The sequence below is a fragment of the Mytilus galloprovincialis genome, chromosome 1, assembly GCF_965363235.1.
Source record: "Mytilus galloprovincialis chromosome 1, xbMytGall1.hap1.1, whole genome shotgun sequence".
NCBI classification, from domain to species: domain Eukaryota; kingdom Metazoa; phylum Mollusca; class Bivalvia; order Mytilida; family Mytilidae; genus Mytilus; species Mytilus galloprovincialis.
The window spans coordinates 97,726,545-97,747,539 of NC_134838.1; the positions used below are offsets into that span (position 1 = coordinate 97,726,545).

The 20,995-nt window shown below is 31.1% G+C and overlaps 1 protein-coding gene across 2 annotated transcripts in view; it reads right to left on the reverse strand.

The window, feature by feature from the left end:
* Positions 1 to 3,167: 3,167 nt before the first annotated feature.
* LOC143046356 (uncharacterized) overlaps positions 3,168 to 20,995 on the reverse strand; it is a 36,638-nt gene continuing 18,810 nt past the window's right edge. Inside the window, exons 3-14 of one of the 2 annotated variants that reach the window (XM_076219488.1) lie at positions 19,498 to 19,565; positions 17,761 to 17,841; positions 14,675 to 14,854; positions 14,107 to 14,213; positions 10,436 to 10,544; positions 9,292 to 9,565; positions 8,002 to 8,066; positions 7,613 to 7,687; positions 7,125 to 7,304; positions 6,272 to 6,363; positions 5,624 to 5,735; positions 3,168 to 4,940 (exon numbers count right to left, since the gene is read on the reverse strand). In XM_076219488.1, coding sequence (XP_076075603.1) covers positions 4,720 to 4,940; positions 5,624 to 5,735; positions 6,272 to 6,363; positions 7,125 to 7,304; positions 7,613 to 7,687; positions 8,002 to 8,066; positions 9,292 to 9,565; positions 10,436 to 10,544; positions 14,107 to 14,213; positions 14,675 to 14,854; positions 17,761 to 17,841; positions 19,498 to 19,565 — 1,564 coding nt within the window. In that variant the 3' untranslated portion in view covers positions 3,168 to 4,719. The remainder of the gene's footprint in view (positions 4,941 to 5,623; positions 5,736 to 6,271; positions 6,364 to 7,124; positions 7,305 to 7,612; positions 7,688 to 8,001; positions 8,067 to 9,291; positions 9,566 to 10,435; positions 10,545 to 14,106; positions 14,214 to 14,674; positions 14,855 to 17,760; positions 17,842 to 19,497; positions 19,566 to 20,995) is intronic. The other variant, XM_076219494.1, reaches the window with a different exon arrangement.

A 20,995-nucleotide genomic window follows, 5' to 3' on the forward strand; every position in this document is an offset into this window, starting at 1 on the left:
TGTCATTAAAAAACTGTCAATAAACAAACAGATACCGGATTAAAATAATAAGTCGAAAATGACAAACATTTAGGAATAAAATATACAAATTGGTTGATTGATGAGTGGCATTAATATAATGGACTAAACAGACTATAAAATACCTTACAAATAACAAAAAGTCACAATAAAAGATTAAAATATTCTTGGCATAACTGCTTTGCTAACACATTAAATATATGGAACATAAATCCAAAATAAATTAATGTTTATATAGAGTGTGACATAAAAACGTATTATATACACATAAATCTGTCTAGATTTCTAGGATATGATTTAATATCTCAAACATCGATTTATCATTTCTTAAGATTTTTATGTTGACAATACACGAGATGGTGATAATGATATTTAATTGATTTATCAATTTAAGATATAATCAGGATGACAATCTGACCGTATAATCATTTTTGGTCCCATCGGATTAAATATGGAAATTTCATCTAACTTATTAAAATGCCAATCTTGAAATAAATTAGATTCTTTTTCATGTCTATTACTGTCATGAAATTACTGTTAAAATTTGCTTCTTGAAGACAGAAATCCATATATAGAGGCGGAAGAAAGAAAAGTGAGATTACTTCATGACTGTCAAGAAAGACTGACGCAGATATCATTTATGACAAAGACATAAAAATATCACAATGAAAAAAATTAAAAACGTAATGCTGGTACTCCAGTAAACCTTGACGTTCATTTTTTAAATTCTCATAAGCTACAGTGATCAACTTGGTAGGCATCCTCCGAACGTTTGTCTGTTGTATATCATATAAACAATTTAAAAGTTATCTCATACGGTCCAATGGGAACGGATAAAATTCAGCTTGAATCATCTCCATGATGTGTTTACTTACTCGTTTCAAAAAGATCTAAAGGTCAACCGACATACCAACATACCTTCGAACGAATAAAAAAAAAACGGGCAATTGATTTTTTATTATGTTTGAATTGTTCTTGTGTAATTGAAGTCGATTCACTTCTTATGTAACACATCGGTTTTCACACTCAAAATATAAAAATAGAATTCTGTCTTTTTTTAATAGAACATTCCTTCTGAAACATCCTCTGGTGATTACACATGTCAGTTACTATGTTACAGTCCTGCATGTTCCTCAGCATGTTCATAATATGTGGACTTCGTTTGGGTGGATGTGCGCCCAACACAACAACTGGTTTAACAATGTTATGAAGAATGACGTATGAAATCAACACTACAAAAGTTTAAGGTCACCTTCACAAGTAAAGATATGTCTGTGTCTCAACTTACTAGCGGTCAAAGATGTTTAGATACTAGTAACGTCGCCTGATCGGTTATTTTGCAGATTGTGTACTCTTTCCCGGTTGAGACATTTTGAGTCAGTCTCAATTATCCTGCATATCCATGACGCAAGCACACCCTATCAACGCATACTAAATCGCTTTTTTTAAGATCATGCAATTCCCTAAATTTGTTTCTGTAACTTGTTTTGTGACGTTCTAATTGCTTAACGAGTTTTGGACATTGTTTTACTGTTTCCTTAATGTATATGCCTAAAATGTCATATTTTTTTACACAAAACAATTTGGGAATGAGATTTAGGTTTTAGTTGTTTCCGTAAAATGTATTCATAACTTTTAAAGCTTCGTATACCAGCATTACTTTAATTTATATCATTTAAACAACATTGCAAGTGTATTATTTTTTGTTGTTGTTTCTGTACTATATTTACTATTTACGTGAAACTGGCAGTTTCGTACAGTACAAGTTATGATGGTATCATACATATAATGTATTGATATATGTGCAGCATATGTCTCTATCGGTATAACATCTATAAACTAAACTTTATGAAAAGAATGATGATTTCAATTATTTCATTTAAATGCCTCATCATCCCCATTGAGTATACATCACCTTTTTCACTGCAATTATGATTCCTGGATAGGGGTTGATGATCTTTAGGCAACTGTTAACCAAATATTCTTAATGATTATGTTTAAGCTATTCAAGCGTTTACGGACGCCAATGCATATTTTTTATTTGGTGTAGTCCGAATCATGTTTTTTTTGTATGCAGACAATATTCAGTTATAGTTAAAAAAAGGCAACAGAAGTATACCACTGTTCAAAAGTCATAAATTGATTGTGAGAAAGCAAATCCGGATTACAAACTAAAATCAAGGGAAACACATCAACCATAAGAAAAAAACAACGGAACAACAGAAACACAGAAGTGCAACAGATAGAAACGAACTATTTGATAACAACTGACATATTCCGATTTAATACAGGTCAGCAAAACAGCTGATGAAGCTAGTGAATTTTAAAGAACTATTAACTCTCACTATTTTTGTTATATTGTTTGTTTTGCTTAATCTTTACTATCTTTATACTGGTTGGTGCAGGTACAGTTACTTGTCTTTTACTGTTTCTTCTCTTGGATGTGTTATTGTCGTCTTCATTTAGTTTTTTATTGCTCCATTGGTATTTTCATACTTTTAATGATACATATTGTCGAAAATACATTAGAATTGAATGTTACAAATTGAACTTTTCCTCGGATAATTTGTTCATAAAAAATTTAGTTCTTATTATAAACACAGCACGAATCAATAGAGAGGAGGAGCAAGAGTATTTTCTGTGGAGTTATAGGCTAGTATGTGGCAAATAAATACATTTTATTTCAATTTAAATCTTTATTTTTTTACACAAATCTTATTTTCACTGACAAAACAGACATACTTTATTTACATTCCTAATCGTAAATGACTGAAAAACCTTCTGAATCATACACAGACAAACGCCATTCTTTGGTTAAAACAATCTAACAAGCATGTGTAGTATATTCATACATACTACATTGTCTTAATATTCGAAACAGAGGCTGTGAAATAAACATATTATATACCCAAAGTTGATTTTTTTACACAAAAACCACATTTGTATACAAATCCAAAATGGCTGACGAATAAATATCCAGAGCCTCTGTTTCGGCAATAAAAATTAAAAAAATCCCACTTAATTTCACCACACGAAGTCTTATATCACACTTTATGAGATAATACATTTTAACCATAAATATAAACTGTGAAATTTATACCATATAAGATCATATATGTGGAAGTAAACTGAAACTGCAATAGTTCATATAAATCTTCTTATTTTTAATTGGTAACAATTATAAGACAGTTGGTGTTAAAAAATACTCGTAAAACGTGACTATACAAATATATTATGCCTGATCATGAGTATTTAAGTACTTTTAATGTATATATATATTATGCTTGTTTAGAGTACGTTGTAACAAAATAATGAAAAACATACTTATGAACGCACTTATAAATAGTCATACCTTTCTTTCATTCATGGCAAGAAAAAACGCAATTAACACACAGACACACACAATCACTAACACGCCCTCTCCTTCTTACATCTGCAACTCTCATTTATCAGCACTACTTGGATCATCACTTATTCTTAAAGAATAATTCATCACAATAAACTATAAATTACTAAGACATTCTTTTAAACAATATTGGTATCTTTGGACACCAACAAAAAATACCCTGCAATGGTACATGTAAGTACATACACGGAACACAGTAACATTTGGGAAGGTTTTACCAAAGCAATTGGAATGACAACATCATAAACTAATGTTTGCAATGGTAAAACAAAATGATATTGGATATGTCTATCCTAGGTGATTAGGTTTTATGAAATATCATAATTTTCATTCAATTAAAATGTTCAAATGTCGATGTGATAACCAGTAATATGCTCTTTGAAAAAAACATTTGTTTACATTCGAGTATTTTTTTTTATCAAATGCTTTATTTGAAATGCAATAAACATCTTACTTAGACTTTCGGTAAAAAAATGAATACTTTTAATTCTTAAAAACAAAATAAACACGCTGTGATGACTGAAATAAAAGTGAATGAAATTTATAAGCCAATGAACAATGATAAACCCTGCTGGTGTAGGAAACAAGAATATAACTATTCTGAGTATTACACATAGACTAGAACCCTCGTGCAGCTTTGCACAAGGAAATCGTAAATACATAAGCAACTGGATCTGATTTGATAAAATGGGGTCCATGGTAATATTTACATATGTGTTGTGAGCAAGTTTTACCATTATTTGTTTAAACTTGAAAATGAAGATATTACTGAAGGTTTCAACGAATTATAATTCACTACATACGTAATATATGTGTTTATATTAAGAATTTTATCATGGGTTCGTTAATGAATAATTTACCACGTTTGACAGATATTTAATTGACCAGTCAACAATGTTTTCTTTGACTAAGAAATGTACTCGGCTTTACATGATGCAATCTAAATGATCAACCTTGTATTTCGTTGTTGTACCTTCTAAAACGAAAGTCAAGTAATCGAATTGTAGTGGCTGAGATCCAACACATCTATAAATAGCACCACAAAAGTAAACAAAAATATCGGGACTATGAAAATGATAAATGTTGCTATCACAATACCTTAAAAAGGCTATTTAAATGTCACCAAGGTTAACCTGATGTCATCTTAAGTAACAGACGTTACTGTTTTGACCATTAAATAGTTTATGGCAAGCTTTAATGTCAGTTTAATATCCAGTCACAACCCAGCCAGTTCTCTTTTCCATCATAAGCACTTGAGCACTGTTGATCCATTGAATATTAATAACCTATATATATCACCTAATGCTCTGGATAACTTTGGACAGTATCGTCAGTGAAAAAAGCCAGACCAAACTAATTGCTTGTGTAGAGCTACGATTTGACCCGGCGTCTATTATACCACTAGCAGAATTATGTTTTGTTTTGTCTGGATACTCATTGTTATTGTTATCACGATCCGATGTGTATCCATTGGGTGCTGCACTTCCCACCGGTGGCAATAAATTTCCACATCCATCTGAAACACACAAAAAAAATTACTTTTAGATATTCTTGAACTTATATTCAGGTACATTTTAATGTACTTTTGATAACTTCGACGTAATCAAGAATCGACTGCAACGATTATTCAAATAGAAAACCAAAATGCATAGAATGATTCACTATACAATACAACCAATAATGAGCTCATGGAATAAAACAACAAAACTTAAGATTCATAAAATGTCATTACCTTTGAATAAATTATTGAGTTTTGGGCTTCGGCATAATAACATATCTTTGTATTGTTTTAGGTTTCATTATACTATTGATATCCCAACATAGATACTCGTAATAAATACCAAAATGTGACGTTTAATCCGAAGCAAATACTAATTACATTGCTGGAAACTACAACTCTGAATCAGAATATCGAACGCGACAATGCAATTATGTTAAAAATTACGACAATAACAAACTTCTTTCAAAAATCACCTATGGATAAAGAGGATAATTTGTTGGAAAAGAGTTAGTATCAAAGACAGTAAATTAGTAAAAAGGACATGTCTTGTGACAACTAATGAAAGTAATGACAACATCACCACCACTGTGAGGCTTGATTAGAACATTACAACATTTTATATAATCTAAAGAGTTCATTTTCTTCTCATTAGTTGTAAATAAGGAAAGGAAATGTTTGAAGAAACTTAAATTGCATACCTGCTGGCTTAAACAAGGCATAATTAATTTTCCTGCTTGTGATGACAGAAAGTCTATCTCTACAAAATTCGTCTTCATGTACATCGATTCCATCAGCCGATTCAACATAAGCCTGAGGAAAAAAAACATGGCTACATAACTATATGTTATACAAACATGTGACTCATTTCTGTTATTATATAAAGAAGGAATAATTCTGTATTGTTTGTTTCGCCAAATGTAATGAATAGCTCCCAACAGTACAAATATCGAAGCTTGTGAAATATCATCATCGGATTACATAATGATTATATTAAAACTGCATCTAAGACAAACGATAATTTGTTTAGGACTTGCATAAATTTTTCAAAAAAGGACATACTTATAACCGATCTTGAGAACATATTTATTAATCCTAGAAGTTATAAAAATTAGAAGGACTTTAAATAATCCGAGCTTCGAATCAGGGGGAAAAATCCATAACATTTCAAAGCAATTTCTAAACGTTTTCGCTGGTTCCTTTTTTCATACGATAATCATACGCACTCACAAGCCCAACCACTATTGTGTCATATACCAAAACATTCCTGTTGAATGAATAGAATATTCCAGTCACAATTTAATATTCAAATTAATACTTCGAAATTTGAATTCATCAAGAAAACTTACTAGACACTTTGCAGATTTTCGGCTAGGATGATGTGCAATAACAAATCGGACATTGTCTTCCTGCCAACTGACTAGACATTGGTATATGTCCACTACAAATAAAAAAAAAAACAAAGTATTACTCATCATACAAAACACTGCAATTATTATTATTACGTTATATGTAAATGAGTATGCGATGATATAAATAACAAAATGGCAAATTCCATGTCTAATTCACACGGGTTTTTATTTCTGTTCAATTGATACCAAATTATAGGAAAATAAAACAAACATAACTATTTCATTTCATCCAGCCCTTATCATTTTAATTCAATAATAAATAGATAGTAAAAGAAGGATCAGAACATATTATGAGGAGGTTATGCTTAAAAGTGTTGTGTAAAGTTTTTTTTGTTCACTTGACTCAAAGTAAAAGTACAAGGCTTTTGCATTCTTTGAAGTTTATTTATTTGATAAGATACTAATTGATCAAAGTATTCGATTCTAAAATTGTACATTCATTATGCATGTAAATGTACATTAAAGCTGAAAACGGTTGAATTTGTAATTAACAACTGAGTTCAGATGATGAATACTAGATCATATGTTATTTAGAAATTATTAATACATCGAAACTGCATGCATCAAGGTATTTCTTAAATCGAAAACAGAACCATCAGATAAAGAAAGATGTTTTTACTTTTGCAAAATTGAATGAAAAATACCAAAACACAAGAATTACTTCATGAAAGAAACGAAAATGTTCATTTTAAAAATATATCTGTTGCTTTAAACTATAATAAACCCTCCCAAAATACCATAAAAACTCTATTCTAAACATTACCAAAATCAATTTTATTCGTAATGTTACCTAAAATTAAACTTTTGCTACCTGAACGCCTACTTGTTTTAGGACAATAATGTTGTATCTCTATTTCATCGCTTATTCTACATCCACTGATAAATTGACCTTCGCAATCTGAGGCTTTGTCAGCAAATCTAAATGATCCTTTTTGTGGGCAAGATGTCGGCTTCATGTGCTTATGATTCTCTGAAATTCGATAAGAGAAACTATCAATTACACTCTAAGACAACAAGGCTTGTTTGATTTAAAGGAACTGTGCATTATTCAGCAGATAGTCTAGATCAAATGATACCAATATGACTACAGCATTAAGTATTCATGTATTTACCAATTTATGTGGAATAAAAAATAAACATAACAATTCGTTCATGGAATATTATCTTTCATGAAAAGATAAGCATTAAAATATTAACATGAAACAATCGGATTATCTATATAAAAAGGAACTTTGAAGAATTTGGAAATATAATAAGTAAAAATAATAAACAACTTACGAATAATAATAAACTTCAAAGCATTTAGGAATTGTGAATCACTGCAAACACTGAATCTATCATCAACTGCTTCTCCTGTAATACATTTGGAGTTATATAAAAAGAGCATATTTTCATAAAAAAAAGTTTCAATCTGAAGATAAATCTAAAAGGATGAATGTGATACGTTATAGCTTGCTTTGCAATATGGATTTGCTTATTGTATTGCTGAAGGCCCAGACATATAGTTGCTAACATCTACGTCATTTGTTCTGTTGTGTAAAGTTGTATCATTGGCAATCATACCACAATTTTTTATGTCGATATTGGATATAGATGTGTGGTAAATGGACGCATATCTAAATGTATTGTCAGTTTTATAAACAAAAGAACAAAAACATAATTCTTACCTATGTGTAGTTCAATAACTTTGTTATGCCGCTTTTTCAGTCGAAGACATCTGTATTTCGATGTGCTAAAAATAGATAAATACAAAACAAAATAGCAAGTAGTTCAATCCTATTATGAAACAACTGATACCAAAAAGCATAATGGTTACATGTGAGTTTTTGTTCTGTTTCGTAGCTAGTACATATATATATTTTCATGTTCATACACACTCAAATGATGTTTGTATCCTGCAAATTTAACGTTTAGTATTTTACAATCCAATTCGTAGATTTTTGTGGAATGAAATTATAAATCTATTTGAACAGTTATTTGAACATCAGAATATCAGAAGACCATAAACGTTTACTTAAAGTTTACTATCGCTCTTTGTTATCTGTACACCTGTATTTGTAGAGAAAAAGGTCGATTGCAGGATGAATATCTATGAACAACAGCAACTTTTTATTTCTACACCATTTCGGTCGTAAATAATCCAGAAAGTCTACCCGTAATTAAGCAACGTTACCATAAATAAAGCCAGATAAACGCTGGTATCATTTCCGTAAAAAGTGTGTTTGTTTGGAAATTATTAGCAAAGCCCTTCATGTGTTAAAATAAACAATGTTTCAAATATACCAGCTCTACTTTCCTTTTATACACTTGATTACATTTGTATGGTAAATGAGAAAATATGATACTCATTGTGTCCAAACCGGAATAATAATTTTTTATTGCAAATGCATCAGGAAACATGGAAGCCACTAAACAATGAAAATTAATAATATACAACATGCCAAAAATAGTTTTTGCGTTGAAGCAAATGTCAAGAAATATAACCATATAAATGTAAAAATATACATATAGCGACGTACAAAGAATTGCTACCTGTTAAGTGAAATAAATGCATAAACTTTGAATGTTTTTCACTTAACCGACTAACCAACATGTTACAGTCATATCATTGTTATAACGACAATTGCAAAAGAAATAAAAAAAAACATATTAAAGGGAACAGTAGAATACAGCTGTTCGAACGTCATTAATTGATTAAGAGTAAACAAATCCGGATTACAAACTAAATCCGTGGGAAACACGTCAACTTTAAGAGGAAAACAACGGAAAAAAAGAGAAGAAACACTGAAATAGACCAAATTCAAACGCCAGCATACACGAAACGGACTATTTGATAACAAACATATTTCTGACTTGGTATAGGACATTTTAAGAAAAAATGGTGGTTTGAACCTGGTTTTATGGCTATCCAAACACCCCGATTATATGGCAATGTTTAAACAGTAAAATAAACATACCATTTGTCATCTGTTGCGTGTACAATGAATTCTTGAACTTGAGAGTTAAGTGTTTTATCTATATCATTGATACATCTCAACATCATCCAAGTATCGGATCGATGTTCGTCTGCGTCAAATATAATCGTCTCCTGTGCATGTTTGTCCTTGATCCTAAACATCTGCGATTCCACCTCGAGGACATACTGGCCAGACAGATCACGCCATCGCTTGTGATGGATGAAGAATTTTGGAAAGGAACATCGTTGTAATGGCCACCGATGATCATCTGGTTCTGTAACAAACCAAAGAAATATGTTACTAGATATAAGATGATGTGGTATGAGTGCTCGATTTGGAAAAATTTACCGTAGACAGTCAAAAAAGTTTCATAAAAATATACGGATCAAGATAATTAGAAAAAGGGAGTAAAAGCATCTGCAAGGAAAAACCGTTCACTGATTCCATGACTTCATACAGTTACAATATTGCCTTGGTAAACGCTCGAGCAAACTAAGATTTTTAAGTACTAAACACTTCCCCTTTTCATGTCGAATCGTACATGCAACTTCTATTATAAAATTAATAGATTTATTTAAGTATAAAATAACTTTTTATAGTGAAGTATATAACAATTTTGTAATCAAATTTTGTATTATTATGTAATGTTGTAAAAAAATAACAAATAATGCCCTTGAAATTATTATTTTTTATGCAGAAAATCTATGTATAAAATAACTTTCATTGCAATTTCAATTTCTCAGCTGGAATGTTTGTTATATATGTAATTACTGTTGCATGGTTGCACAAATTATTAGATATGAAGTGTGATTTATTTCATCAGCTGGTAATGCTTTACAGCAAAGCTCATGTATAAAAAAAGAAACGTTAAACTAGTTCTGCAGTAAATTGAATATTTATTTTTTTAGACAGACTCTAAAAAAATGTATGATGAGAGACATTCAACACTTTATAATTTAAAGGTTACATTCTGTTATAGTCACGCTAGTTCACCCTGACATGTAATGTAATACCTAACACTTACAATGTAAAAATTATCACTTTCCCAAAACTTAATTTGATAGTTACCTGACAATGTAATCACTACCTTAAGTATTTTGAAATAGACAAGCTACAAATAGGTGTGAACCATATGAAGAATTACCTTTGTCTAATTTCATTGTAGAAACACCAACCGTTGGGCTTTGAAGACCTTGACAAGTGGCGTCGGCTGAAATCGACATATCTCCGGACATACTGAAGAAATTATGCATCTGAAATGAAAATAATTGTAACTGCTAGCTAAAGTATTCATTTGGCGTACAATTAGTTATTTTCCGTCAAACTAAATTTGCCAAGAGGTTGTTTTGCAGATCAAATTGCGAATACATTTTCTTGGTGAAAATAGCTGGAGGAAAAGACAGTAGAAAGCCTAGAAAATCAGTTTCTTTAACAGTTTCTTTAATGAGTAATGATGGGGATGTTCGGCTTCATGTATCATTAAAGATAGTTATTTCCAGAAAGGATTCTGGCATTTAATATCTTAAGATTTTACTGATTGAAATTTATTTTCTGTCCTTCGTGTCGATTTTCAGATAAGATTTGCCGTGTCAAGTTGTCCTAGTTTGTATTATTCGACATGGCACAGGTGTAATTATCCTCAATTCAATTAATTTCTCTTGAATACCAAATCTTGTACCTTCAATCAGTTTAACCCATCAAAATATTATGTAATTTTTCTAATTCTCGACAAGGTTATTTGTAAAAAATATTCACTCTGACTGAATAAATTTTCTGCAACAATCCTTTGGCTTTTGATATCATTTTGTTATAATGTCATGACATTCAGATTTTTCCATCAAACTTAACAGCATCGAATTTTAAAGACAAATTTAAATAGCAAAGGACAGAATGAAACATTTTAAATATTTTCAGAAACAAGACAAAATTACGCTTAACATTTGATGACGACCGTAATGATTAATGGTGGAATTTCAAAGACCTACTAAAAGGCAGAGATTTGTCAGTGCACAAAGAGACGATACAGATGGAAAAAAAGACACAAACAAATAAACAATAGATGAGCATAATAGTCTAACCAACCTTTAACCAAAAATAAATCTGAACTGATAAACCATATATAACAACCCATTGTCTATGCATTGCTTTGCCATACCACTGATCAAACACTGCGTACACTCAGTTTATCTTGAAATATCTCATTGATATCCTTTATAGGAAGAACTTTTAACATTTCAGGTGTATTAGGGAAAAAAGGATTAAGAATTTTTGAACTAGATGTGTCAAAACGACACAAATGGCCCCGTTCTAAAAATTTGAAAAATCTGCAATTTTAACAACACATGCGGACACAAACAAGATGGTATACTAAATCTGCTCACAATCTTAAGGCCTTATAAAAACCCATGTAACTGAGATTTTCAACAATTTCTCAAAGTCCAAAGCCCGTAATTTCGACAAAAATTAGTGAAGCGGAACGAAACTCAAACTTGATCTGTAACTCATCGTGGTTAACTCACATACCAAAATTAGTCCAATATCTGAAGGCGTTAAGAAAAAAAGTCTGTATAACTGTGATTTTCAACAATTTATCAAAGTCCAAAGCCCGATATTTCGAATAAAATTAGTGAAGCGGAACGAAACTCAAACTTGATCTATAACTCATCATGGTTAACTCACATACCAAAAATCAGTCCAAAATCTGAAAGCCTTTTGAAAAAAGTCTGTATAACTGTGATTTTCAACAAATATCAAAGTCCAAAGCCCGTAATTTTGACAAAAACCAGTGAAGCGGAACGAAACTCAAACTTGATCGGTAACTCATCATGGTTAACTCACATACCAAAAATCAGTCCAAAATCTGAAAGCCTTTAGAAAAAAAGTCTGTATAACTGTTATTTTTAACAATTTATCAAAGTCTAAAGCCCGTAATTTCGACAAAAACTAGTAAAGGGGAACGAAACTCAAACTTGATCTGTAACTCATCATGGTTAACTCACATACCAAAATTTACAGAACTTCGGACAAGGGTAAAACTATATGTCCCCGACAACTTTGTTGCGGGGCCATAAAAATTAGAAAGGGTTGGAATACCAAAACTTTTTCTATAAATGAAGACAGTTGTCAACCCTGGAGTAGAGAGATATTCCTGTATTATTTTAATGATGCCTTAATGATCTACCAATGAGGACCAAGATCGATTTCCTAACATACATGATACAAATGATCAATTGCAATATCTTCTTACACAAATATAATCAAAATTTTAAGCAGAGCTTATCCACAGTGAAATTATGAGAATTGATGTAAGCATGGAACAACTGGTTGGCCACTTCGACTTTCCTTAATCTCTTCCTTATATCATCTATAAAACTATATTTCAAGATTTTTCCTAATTAGGACACAATTGCGTAATATGATAATCTGTGTTTTATTGATACTAAGTAGGATCAATAGATCACCCAGCACGACTTATCGTGACTCATAAATACAGGATAATCCTGATAAAGCAATGTCCTCAACCACCTCCAGATTTTCTTTTCTACTCAAATAAATCCTGTTTCATTGTAGTACAAAAAAAAAGGCTCGGCGAGACGAACGATTGCAAAAAAAGAACATAAATTAAATGTTGTATCAAATTCACACCGAAAAAAAAAACCAAACTGCATGGATTTTCCCTCATTATTGATGAGCTATCCATTGCAAACCGATGGCTTCTTTTACATTGATTTACTTTCAGCAAATCTGCTTTTTGCCACTTAGCACCATTTGACAAAAGTACAGTTGGAAATTCCGATCAGTGACATCAATTAAACATTTCAATCAACAATTAAGCAAAGCTATAATATGCAATAGGAACATAATGTTGTTCATGCGATCTGTTGATCGTTTTTTCAAAACAAGAAAAATAAATCGATTTTGTTGAAAGAAGATTAATACTCAGCAGCAGACAATATGACGTTGTACACTTGGGTTGTGTATAACACTGTATTTTTAACAGAATAAACTGATCCATTTTTGATTTGAATAAAATTGAGAATGGAAATTGGAATGTGTCAAAGAGACAACTCGACCCAAAAGCACATAACAGCCCATGACCACCAATCAGACTTTAACACAGCGAGAAAATCCTGCATCCGGAGGCGTGTTAACCCCTTAACAAAAATGTGTACTAGTTCAGTGAAAATGGACGTCATACTAAAAGTTTGAACGCAACTTCAAGGCACGTTAAGTAGCTGAAACCGCTGTTTATGGTTCATCAGACGGTCAGTAATGGCTTTTGTCGAATTTGTCCTGTACCTTCATATGTTGTAAGTTTTATTGTTGGAACGGGGTAGAATTTATGGCGAAACTTCCTTTGTCATCTAATGTTCTTTCTATTTTAGGAATGATAATGACTAACAGGCATGGTTGAGAGACAACGGGTGAGTTTTGGTGTCTTGTTTGATAGCAACGATTTCCAAACTCAATGAGAAGGGTTTTTTAGACACATGCTAAGAATTTGTTGCAACAGACACATCATCAGTCATTCTATCCAAAATTGTGTCGACATGACCATGTCGGCGCTGGTATTAATAAATACGGACGATAATTAAGTCTACGACCGATCGAATAGATATTCATGAATATACTACATACTGATTCGCAAGTTTATAGTATAGGATCAATAAAAATGTGCGAGAATAATTACATCAAATAAAGTTTACAAGTCATTGTTGTATCTGTTCAAAATAGCGGCAATTAAGAGAAGTGTTGCCTCTCAAATGTCTAACAATCACAAATTATTATATTTATAACCTAACATAATATACATACGAAGCATCGATACATCTGCTCCCTGGATGTCAGTTGTGGACTTTGGAACTTCCCATACAAAAATTTCTCTCCACTTTCCCAGGTTGCTAAACACTGAAAGTCTAGCTCTGAAATATATGTATATCAAGATTATTAGCCGAAAACCTCAGTTGAAATCATCTATTAACCGTTCAAAATAGTTAATAACACACTAGAAAAAATCCGAAACTTCAAAACTATATGTTAATGGATATTAAAATAGAAATTAAATTTTATTGTAATTCCTCTCACATATTTCATATTCAAATTGAAATTAGTCATGGCAACTGTTCAAACACTTTGTTTATTAAAATGCAAATTCAATTCCCAATCAAGCTCCATTTCGACAAAACCTTTTCATAATCAACATGACTAGGGCAATCTTCATTACTCTTTTTAATGCCAAAAATTGATTTGACATTTGATTAAAACTTTAGTTTTGAAAGATTTTATTACTAAAACAAAATGTCACACAAATCAAAACTATTTAATTAGTTTTACAGATAGCCTAATTTTTTTCTACATTCTTTTTTTCTCTCGATTATTTTACCTTTATTACTTGTTTCCGGCATTCCTGGACACTTCCGGTATATAAATTTAAATTTAGAATCATCTGCACATGCTCTTATCTCTGACAATGGATTCTCACATTGTCGATTATGTGTTGTACTGTTGGAATATTTGAAGGAATAATATCCTTGGAATGGACAGGCTACTGGTATACTTGGAACTATAACAAAATAATGTAGCAATGAAAATGATGTTACACAAGCAATTAAAATGTCTGACATACAATATGGAACAGAAAGAAAATTATTTAAAACTTATATAACAATGTACTTTGAAATTGTGTATTACATGTACTTTGATTAATAAAATAATGATTGATTAATAGATTGTTTTTTTTGCGTTACGTCCAGTAGCAATTATTACATGCATGCATGTTCGATCTATGAGTTTGAATGTCCCTCTGGTATCTTTTGCACCTCTTTCAGGAGTCGGACTAATTAGATCTCAAAATAAATACGATAAGTAGGTTCTGCAATAGGTTGTCGACTGGAAAATGAGGGTACATTGAATAGGTAAATTGAGCCTTGCAACAGGCCATCAACGGACCCCTCAAAGATGTGATGCCAGAGATTTTAGTGTGCAGAAAGTGTTATACTCCTTCTACACGAATTTTTGAATTCAACATCACAATTCTGACCAGACGAAGCTATGAGTTTATTATTCATCCCTCCCACCCAATCGAACACCCCATTTTGACAAGAGTTTTATTGTCTGTTGGGAAAAGACTGAAGGGTACCATATTTCTATAACCTAGTCAACAATTGGAGTCTATAAATTGATAAAAGTGGATTAAAATTTCCTCAATACTTAAATAATTGGAATGTTTTAACTTCAAATCACATACAGATTTTGGTATAATTATATGTGCTCGGAGCGCTTTTTAAAATTTCAATCATGTACCTGTCCGCTTTCTTTTTAATCACTGGTATTATAAATTAGAAAAAAAAAACATTAAAATTTCAAATCAATATTATTGCAGTATAAAGTCACTGTTTTTTAAATTAGTATTCTCAATTACACAAGGACAAACGTTAGCTTTTAATACCAGATTTTTATAATTCCATTTATTATCTGCAGAGATATAGCGTTAAAAATAAGGATTTAAAGTTGTTAGCAGTTGAATAAAGCCTGTCTAAAATCATGCTATGAATATTAATTCGGAGATAAGCTGACTGTTTTAGATCATTGTAACAGTGTAGAGATTTCGATCGAATAAATCACTGAGGCGTTAAAATGTCACTTATAAATAATATTAACTTCTCGCTTTTTGCTATATAGTATAGTGTCAACATTATGATGATTTGAACGCAAATTGCTAGGAAGTTCAACCTAGTTTTTTTCTCTCTCCAAATGGTGACATTATCTGGTGTTTATCGTTGTTCTGTGCAGATTTTTATTCATTTTATGCTCGATATTGAATATATTATCAAAGGAGTTATGCACAACGATATTGTTCGTTATGCTATTGGCATAGTTTCAGTTTAATGATGATTTTTTATTTTACGTTTCTGCCTCATGATTTGAACTGTCATGGATTTTTTTCAAGTAAAGCGATTGTTGTAATGTTCAGATAATGCAGACCAACAAAGTCACTTTGAATAAGGGACCATGACGATGCATTGCTGAATAATATTACAATACTAATTTTCAATAATAAAACATACATTTATAGTTAACACCATTTAACATATGCACCTGCATGAGTATTACACAGTTTGAATATTCGATGATATTTGTTTTGAAGCATATGACATGCCTGGACTAAAAACAATTACAGATATTAAAACGTACTATAGAAAATTGTAATATCAGTATTGATCAAGGCAAAATATATCTACCCATGTCAAATGAAAAAATAGAATTTAGGTTTTACTTAGTGCTAGTTTATTAGCGATTAAAGTTCCACATGATAGGTTTAAGATATGATTGACACTTAGCGCAGGAAAATTTAATAAGTTGTAACAAAAGCACGACTGGAATCTATCAATAATTCAAGACTAGAAAATCAAGACAACCAGAAAATAATTGGATACTGTTCAGTAAGTCAGTTAAAGCCGTGTTACTAAAATAAATAACAAATATGAGTGTTTCTGCATGTGTATGTTGCAAACAAATTGAAGGTTTTTGCGGATAATGTGTAAAAAATGCGTCAACGCTGAATGTTTAATAGTCCGTCGTATGCCACTATCATACTCGACTGTACTAAAATAAGCAAAAACAAAATAACAAGTCTTTTCTATGTTAAGTGCCAGTCTGTCTAAGAATCAGGCAGTGGTGAAAACATGACCAAAAAAACCCACCCAATTTGACATTGATTTCAGTTCATAATATGTAGTTATGCACAAAATTTACATTCATTTCCATTTTCTGTTCTGGTGATAGAAGATACAATTTGGTTGAAATGAACTAGAAATTGGCAAATAAGGGGAGATAACTCTCTAACCAAGTTATTTGATATTACCAGACACACACAAACGAAAGACTACTTTTTAACTCAGGATGATGGTTAGTATTAAATAGCATGATTAGCTCGGTGGGTTTTTTCTAATCATGTTTTAAGTTTTACCTAAATTGCCTGATTCTTACAAAGACTGGCACTTAAGGTGGTACCTAACACTACAGGGAGATAACTCTGTAAAGTCAGCTAAACGTTTTAATTACGTTGTGTTGTAAAAGTAATATTAAGCTTCTCAATGATCAAAATTGGTGTTTGTCAAATTGCTATATAACCAGTGTAATTTTTCTGACAAAACGGTTGGTTTAAAATTTTTTAAATTCTTATATTTTTGTCAAAGGGTCAAAGTTAATACTTTGTCAAAATTTTATGAAAATCAAACGAGCCAAATTAATTTTAGTGAAAGTGTTGGGTACCACCTTAATTCGTCGTCAGTTTGCTGCCTAATTGGCATATGCTCCATATCGTCCTTTATCAATATCTAACACAGCTATCAAAACCTTTGGTAATAGGCTAGTGGAAGTGAATGATGGAAAGATGGTAAACAACTGTGTCTACCTAAAACAATTGTGATTCACAGACACTTAGACACTTCATAACATGATACTTACTTCGTACTACTGTATGTAATTCTGCTTCACCATGTATTCTCTCACATAAAGCATTTATATCATTTTCTACTAGACAATAACCTGGAATTAATAAAAAGCAGTTGTGTCAGTACTGTTAACACTTCAGCTACTAACTTAAAATGCTATAAACGCTAGCATCAACCATTATGATGGCACGTTGATTTATGAAGTCGTCCCTGTTAGCTAATAATGACTGTTTAATGCTTGACAATTATACGTGATTGCATGTATGCATACAACGAGATAGAAAGGCATGTGCACGAAAATTATGTATAAACTTCTGAAACTACCAGAACACCTAAATGTGTCATGATTTCATAAAAAAGAAATAACATATCAAATTTGACAGCTCTTTATATTCAAGGACATTTTGATATGGTTCAAAGCAGCTGCGTTTTGTAATTATCTTTTGAAAACTGAAGATTAGAGGCTTTTATTTTAAAAATATTCGTTTTGATCTTCAGTACAATATTAAACTATCATAAAACAGTTAAATTTTCATCCTTTTACTGCTGATATCCTGTGTTTAAAATCGATATAATTGACGCTTCCATGAAACTGATACAGCCGGGAGGTATCAAAATACAACCATGTTTCCCTGTCAACCTGGCTTGAGCAGACGACAGAAAACTTCAAACTTAAAACATGTTTCCATGTCAGTCTCGCAGACAATCAAAAATAACAACCAGTTTATTTATTAAGAAATTTCATTCCGTAAGTCAATTTTCTACAGACTAAAGTCTAAATTTACACAAATCTTTGTATAAAATTGAATCCCAGCAGTGAGTAAATGAAATATCATCATCTTACAATGTCTAATTGGATAAAATTCTACTACTTGGTAAACTGACTCCGGGGAAAATATTGATTCCTTGGAATCATCACGAGGAATAAATTAAATGATGTCTTTACATATGCCTTGATTCATGGGATTACTGTATTTATCCGAGTCCCACTACAATGACAAATTGTTGTTTGCCTTTCGACATATGACATTGACAAGACTATCATTGCTGCATACATTCGTATACCTTCGTGTATTATCTGGTCTACAGTAACAATAGGTTTCTATAACAATCTCCTTTTGTTTAAGCCCTATGGGGTTTGTTGTGCATTTTATAATTTGAAAACAGCCATTTCTATTATGTGCCAAGAACGGCTGTCAGGATTCCTTTGAGACGTTTAAGTGTCTCTGCAATCAACGTGACAAAGAAGAGTACCACAGAAAAGACATTTTCTCTAGGTCTTTCATATTTCAATAGGACGATGAAAATTAATTGTTTAAAAAGGTGATTTGACCCTTCAATTTTTTTTCTCGAAATATATCAATATGGTTGTAAAAAATAAATGCCAGCCATAAATTGTTACAAAAATATTTTAGAATTAACTTAGAAGATTAAAAATAGCTGAAACTTTGTACAAATATAAAACAATCTTTTGGCAGATGTTGAAATTAATATTCAATTTCATCACCTATACAAGTTTTAAAAAGAACAAACTCGATATTTTTAGCTGTCAATCTAAACCGAATTAATTCCAATATGGCGCCTCAGTTCATGGTAATAAAGTATCATATAACAGCTGTGACAATAAGAATATGGAGATGGTTACTCATATGAATTGTGAAAGATTTTTTGAAATCTTAAAAAAATAAGATGCAGTCTTAATGGTACTGAACGTTGAATACATATATAGTTTTTATGTCTGTATACTCACTTTCTTTATACTGTAATATATTTTTATGCCATCTTGTTATAACTAAACACTTATAACAATTTCTTGATCTGAAAAAAAAAAGTTATTTTGGTTATGTTTTGTTTTGCAACATCTGTTAAAGTGAAAGTCGTGGTAATAAACTGAGCAAAACGAAACATTTTCAAAGTAATGTTGTCTTTTTATTTTTAGCGATTGGGTCACTTGAAGCCCAAAATTTTCGTTCTTCATAATAGCATATGTAAACAACATCATGCTTAAATTTCTTGTTGTGAGAAACTCGCTGAATGAAATTTTCGAAAGAAATTCTAGTTATGACAATTAAGTTCGTGAAACACAGCAGTCAAAAGAAATAAGTATGGTTCATTTTGGGACTTTAGTTTAGCTGGTATAACTTGGCACTAATTAAACTCTCAAATAGATACAAATGTTCTAATTTATAGGATAATTAAGGATGAACTGAAATGCACTGAATAATGAATAAACATTTCCGTACTAATTTACAAGACCAACAAAAAATAAAGTTCTGGGTTCAGAAAGTCAATTGGCCATCCATTTAATTAGCTCTATACAGGACAATAGAAATGGGAAATAAATTAAACTTCCGTGTGAAAGCCTGTCGACCAGAACCTATTTATCACAAAAACATATGCATCGTTTATTAAAAATCAAACACATCACAGGAACACCATTGATCGATGGTAATATTGTTTAGTATTTAATATTAAAACAGATGCCAGGTTCCTCTGTTGTTTGTTATATTTCTACACATTCCAATATTTGGATTTCATTATCCATCTTAATGTGCTTTCCTTGCAATAAACCCTTACTTTAATAGCTGACAAGTTATAATAAAACAAACAGAAGCTATAACAGTTGTAGAAAAAAAAATTCGTATTATACAGTCAACATATTTAATCCTTTGTCGAAACACCAACATCAATAAGTAAATATGACACGAGCTTAATCAACTTATTACCTCAGAAATACCATAATTCGTTTGTATAAATTTATTTAGATTTGGATTTATCCCTTGGTTCAATATTTATGTAATTTTACCTAATTGTATTGAAAATAAATCAAGCATCTAAATTAGATTTAGACATGTACATCTATGGATAATCTTAATACAAAACAAACGTATTATAGTCAGACATAATACAAAACATATAGGTGTATTATAGTCAGACAACGATTTTGAAAATCCATAGTTTCGATTTAAATATTGTATTCATATAACCTTTCATCTATTTTGATAACATACGTTTATATGGTCTCTGGTGGAAGGTTGTCTCAATGGCAATCATACCACAGCTTCTTATTTTTATATATGTTTTCGAAATTTGTATACAAAAAGTGATTCGAAGGTCAATTTGAAAACCTTTTTTTATTTTAACTTAATTTGAAAACTTAGACACATTACATACACGAGGAATATAATATTTACATATATACAAACCAAACAGAACAAAACTTATATTGAGACCAATGTTTATGGTAG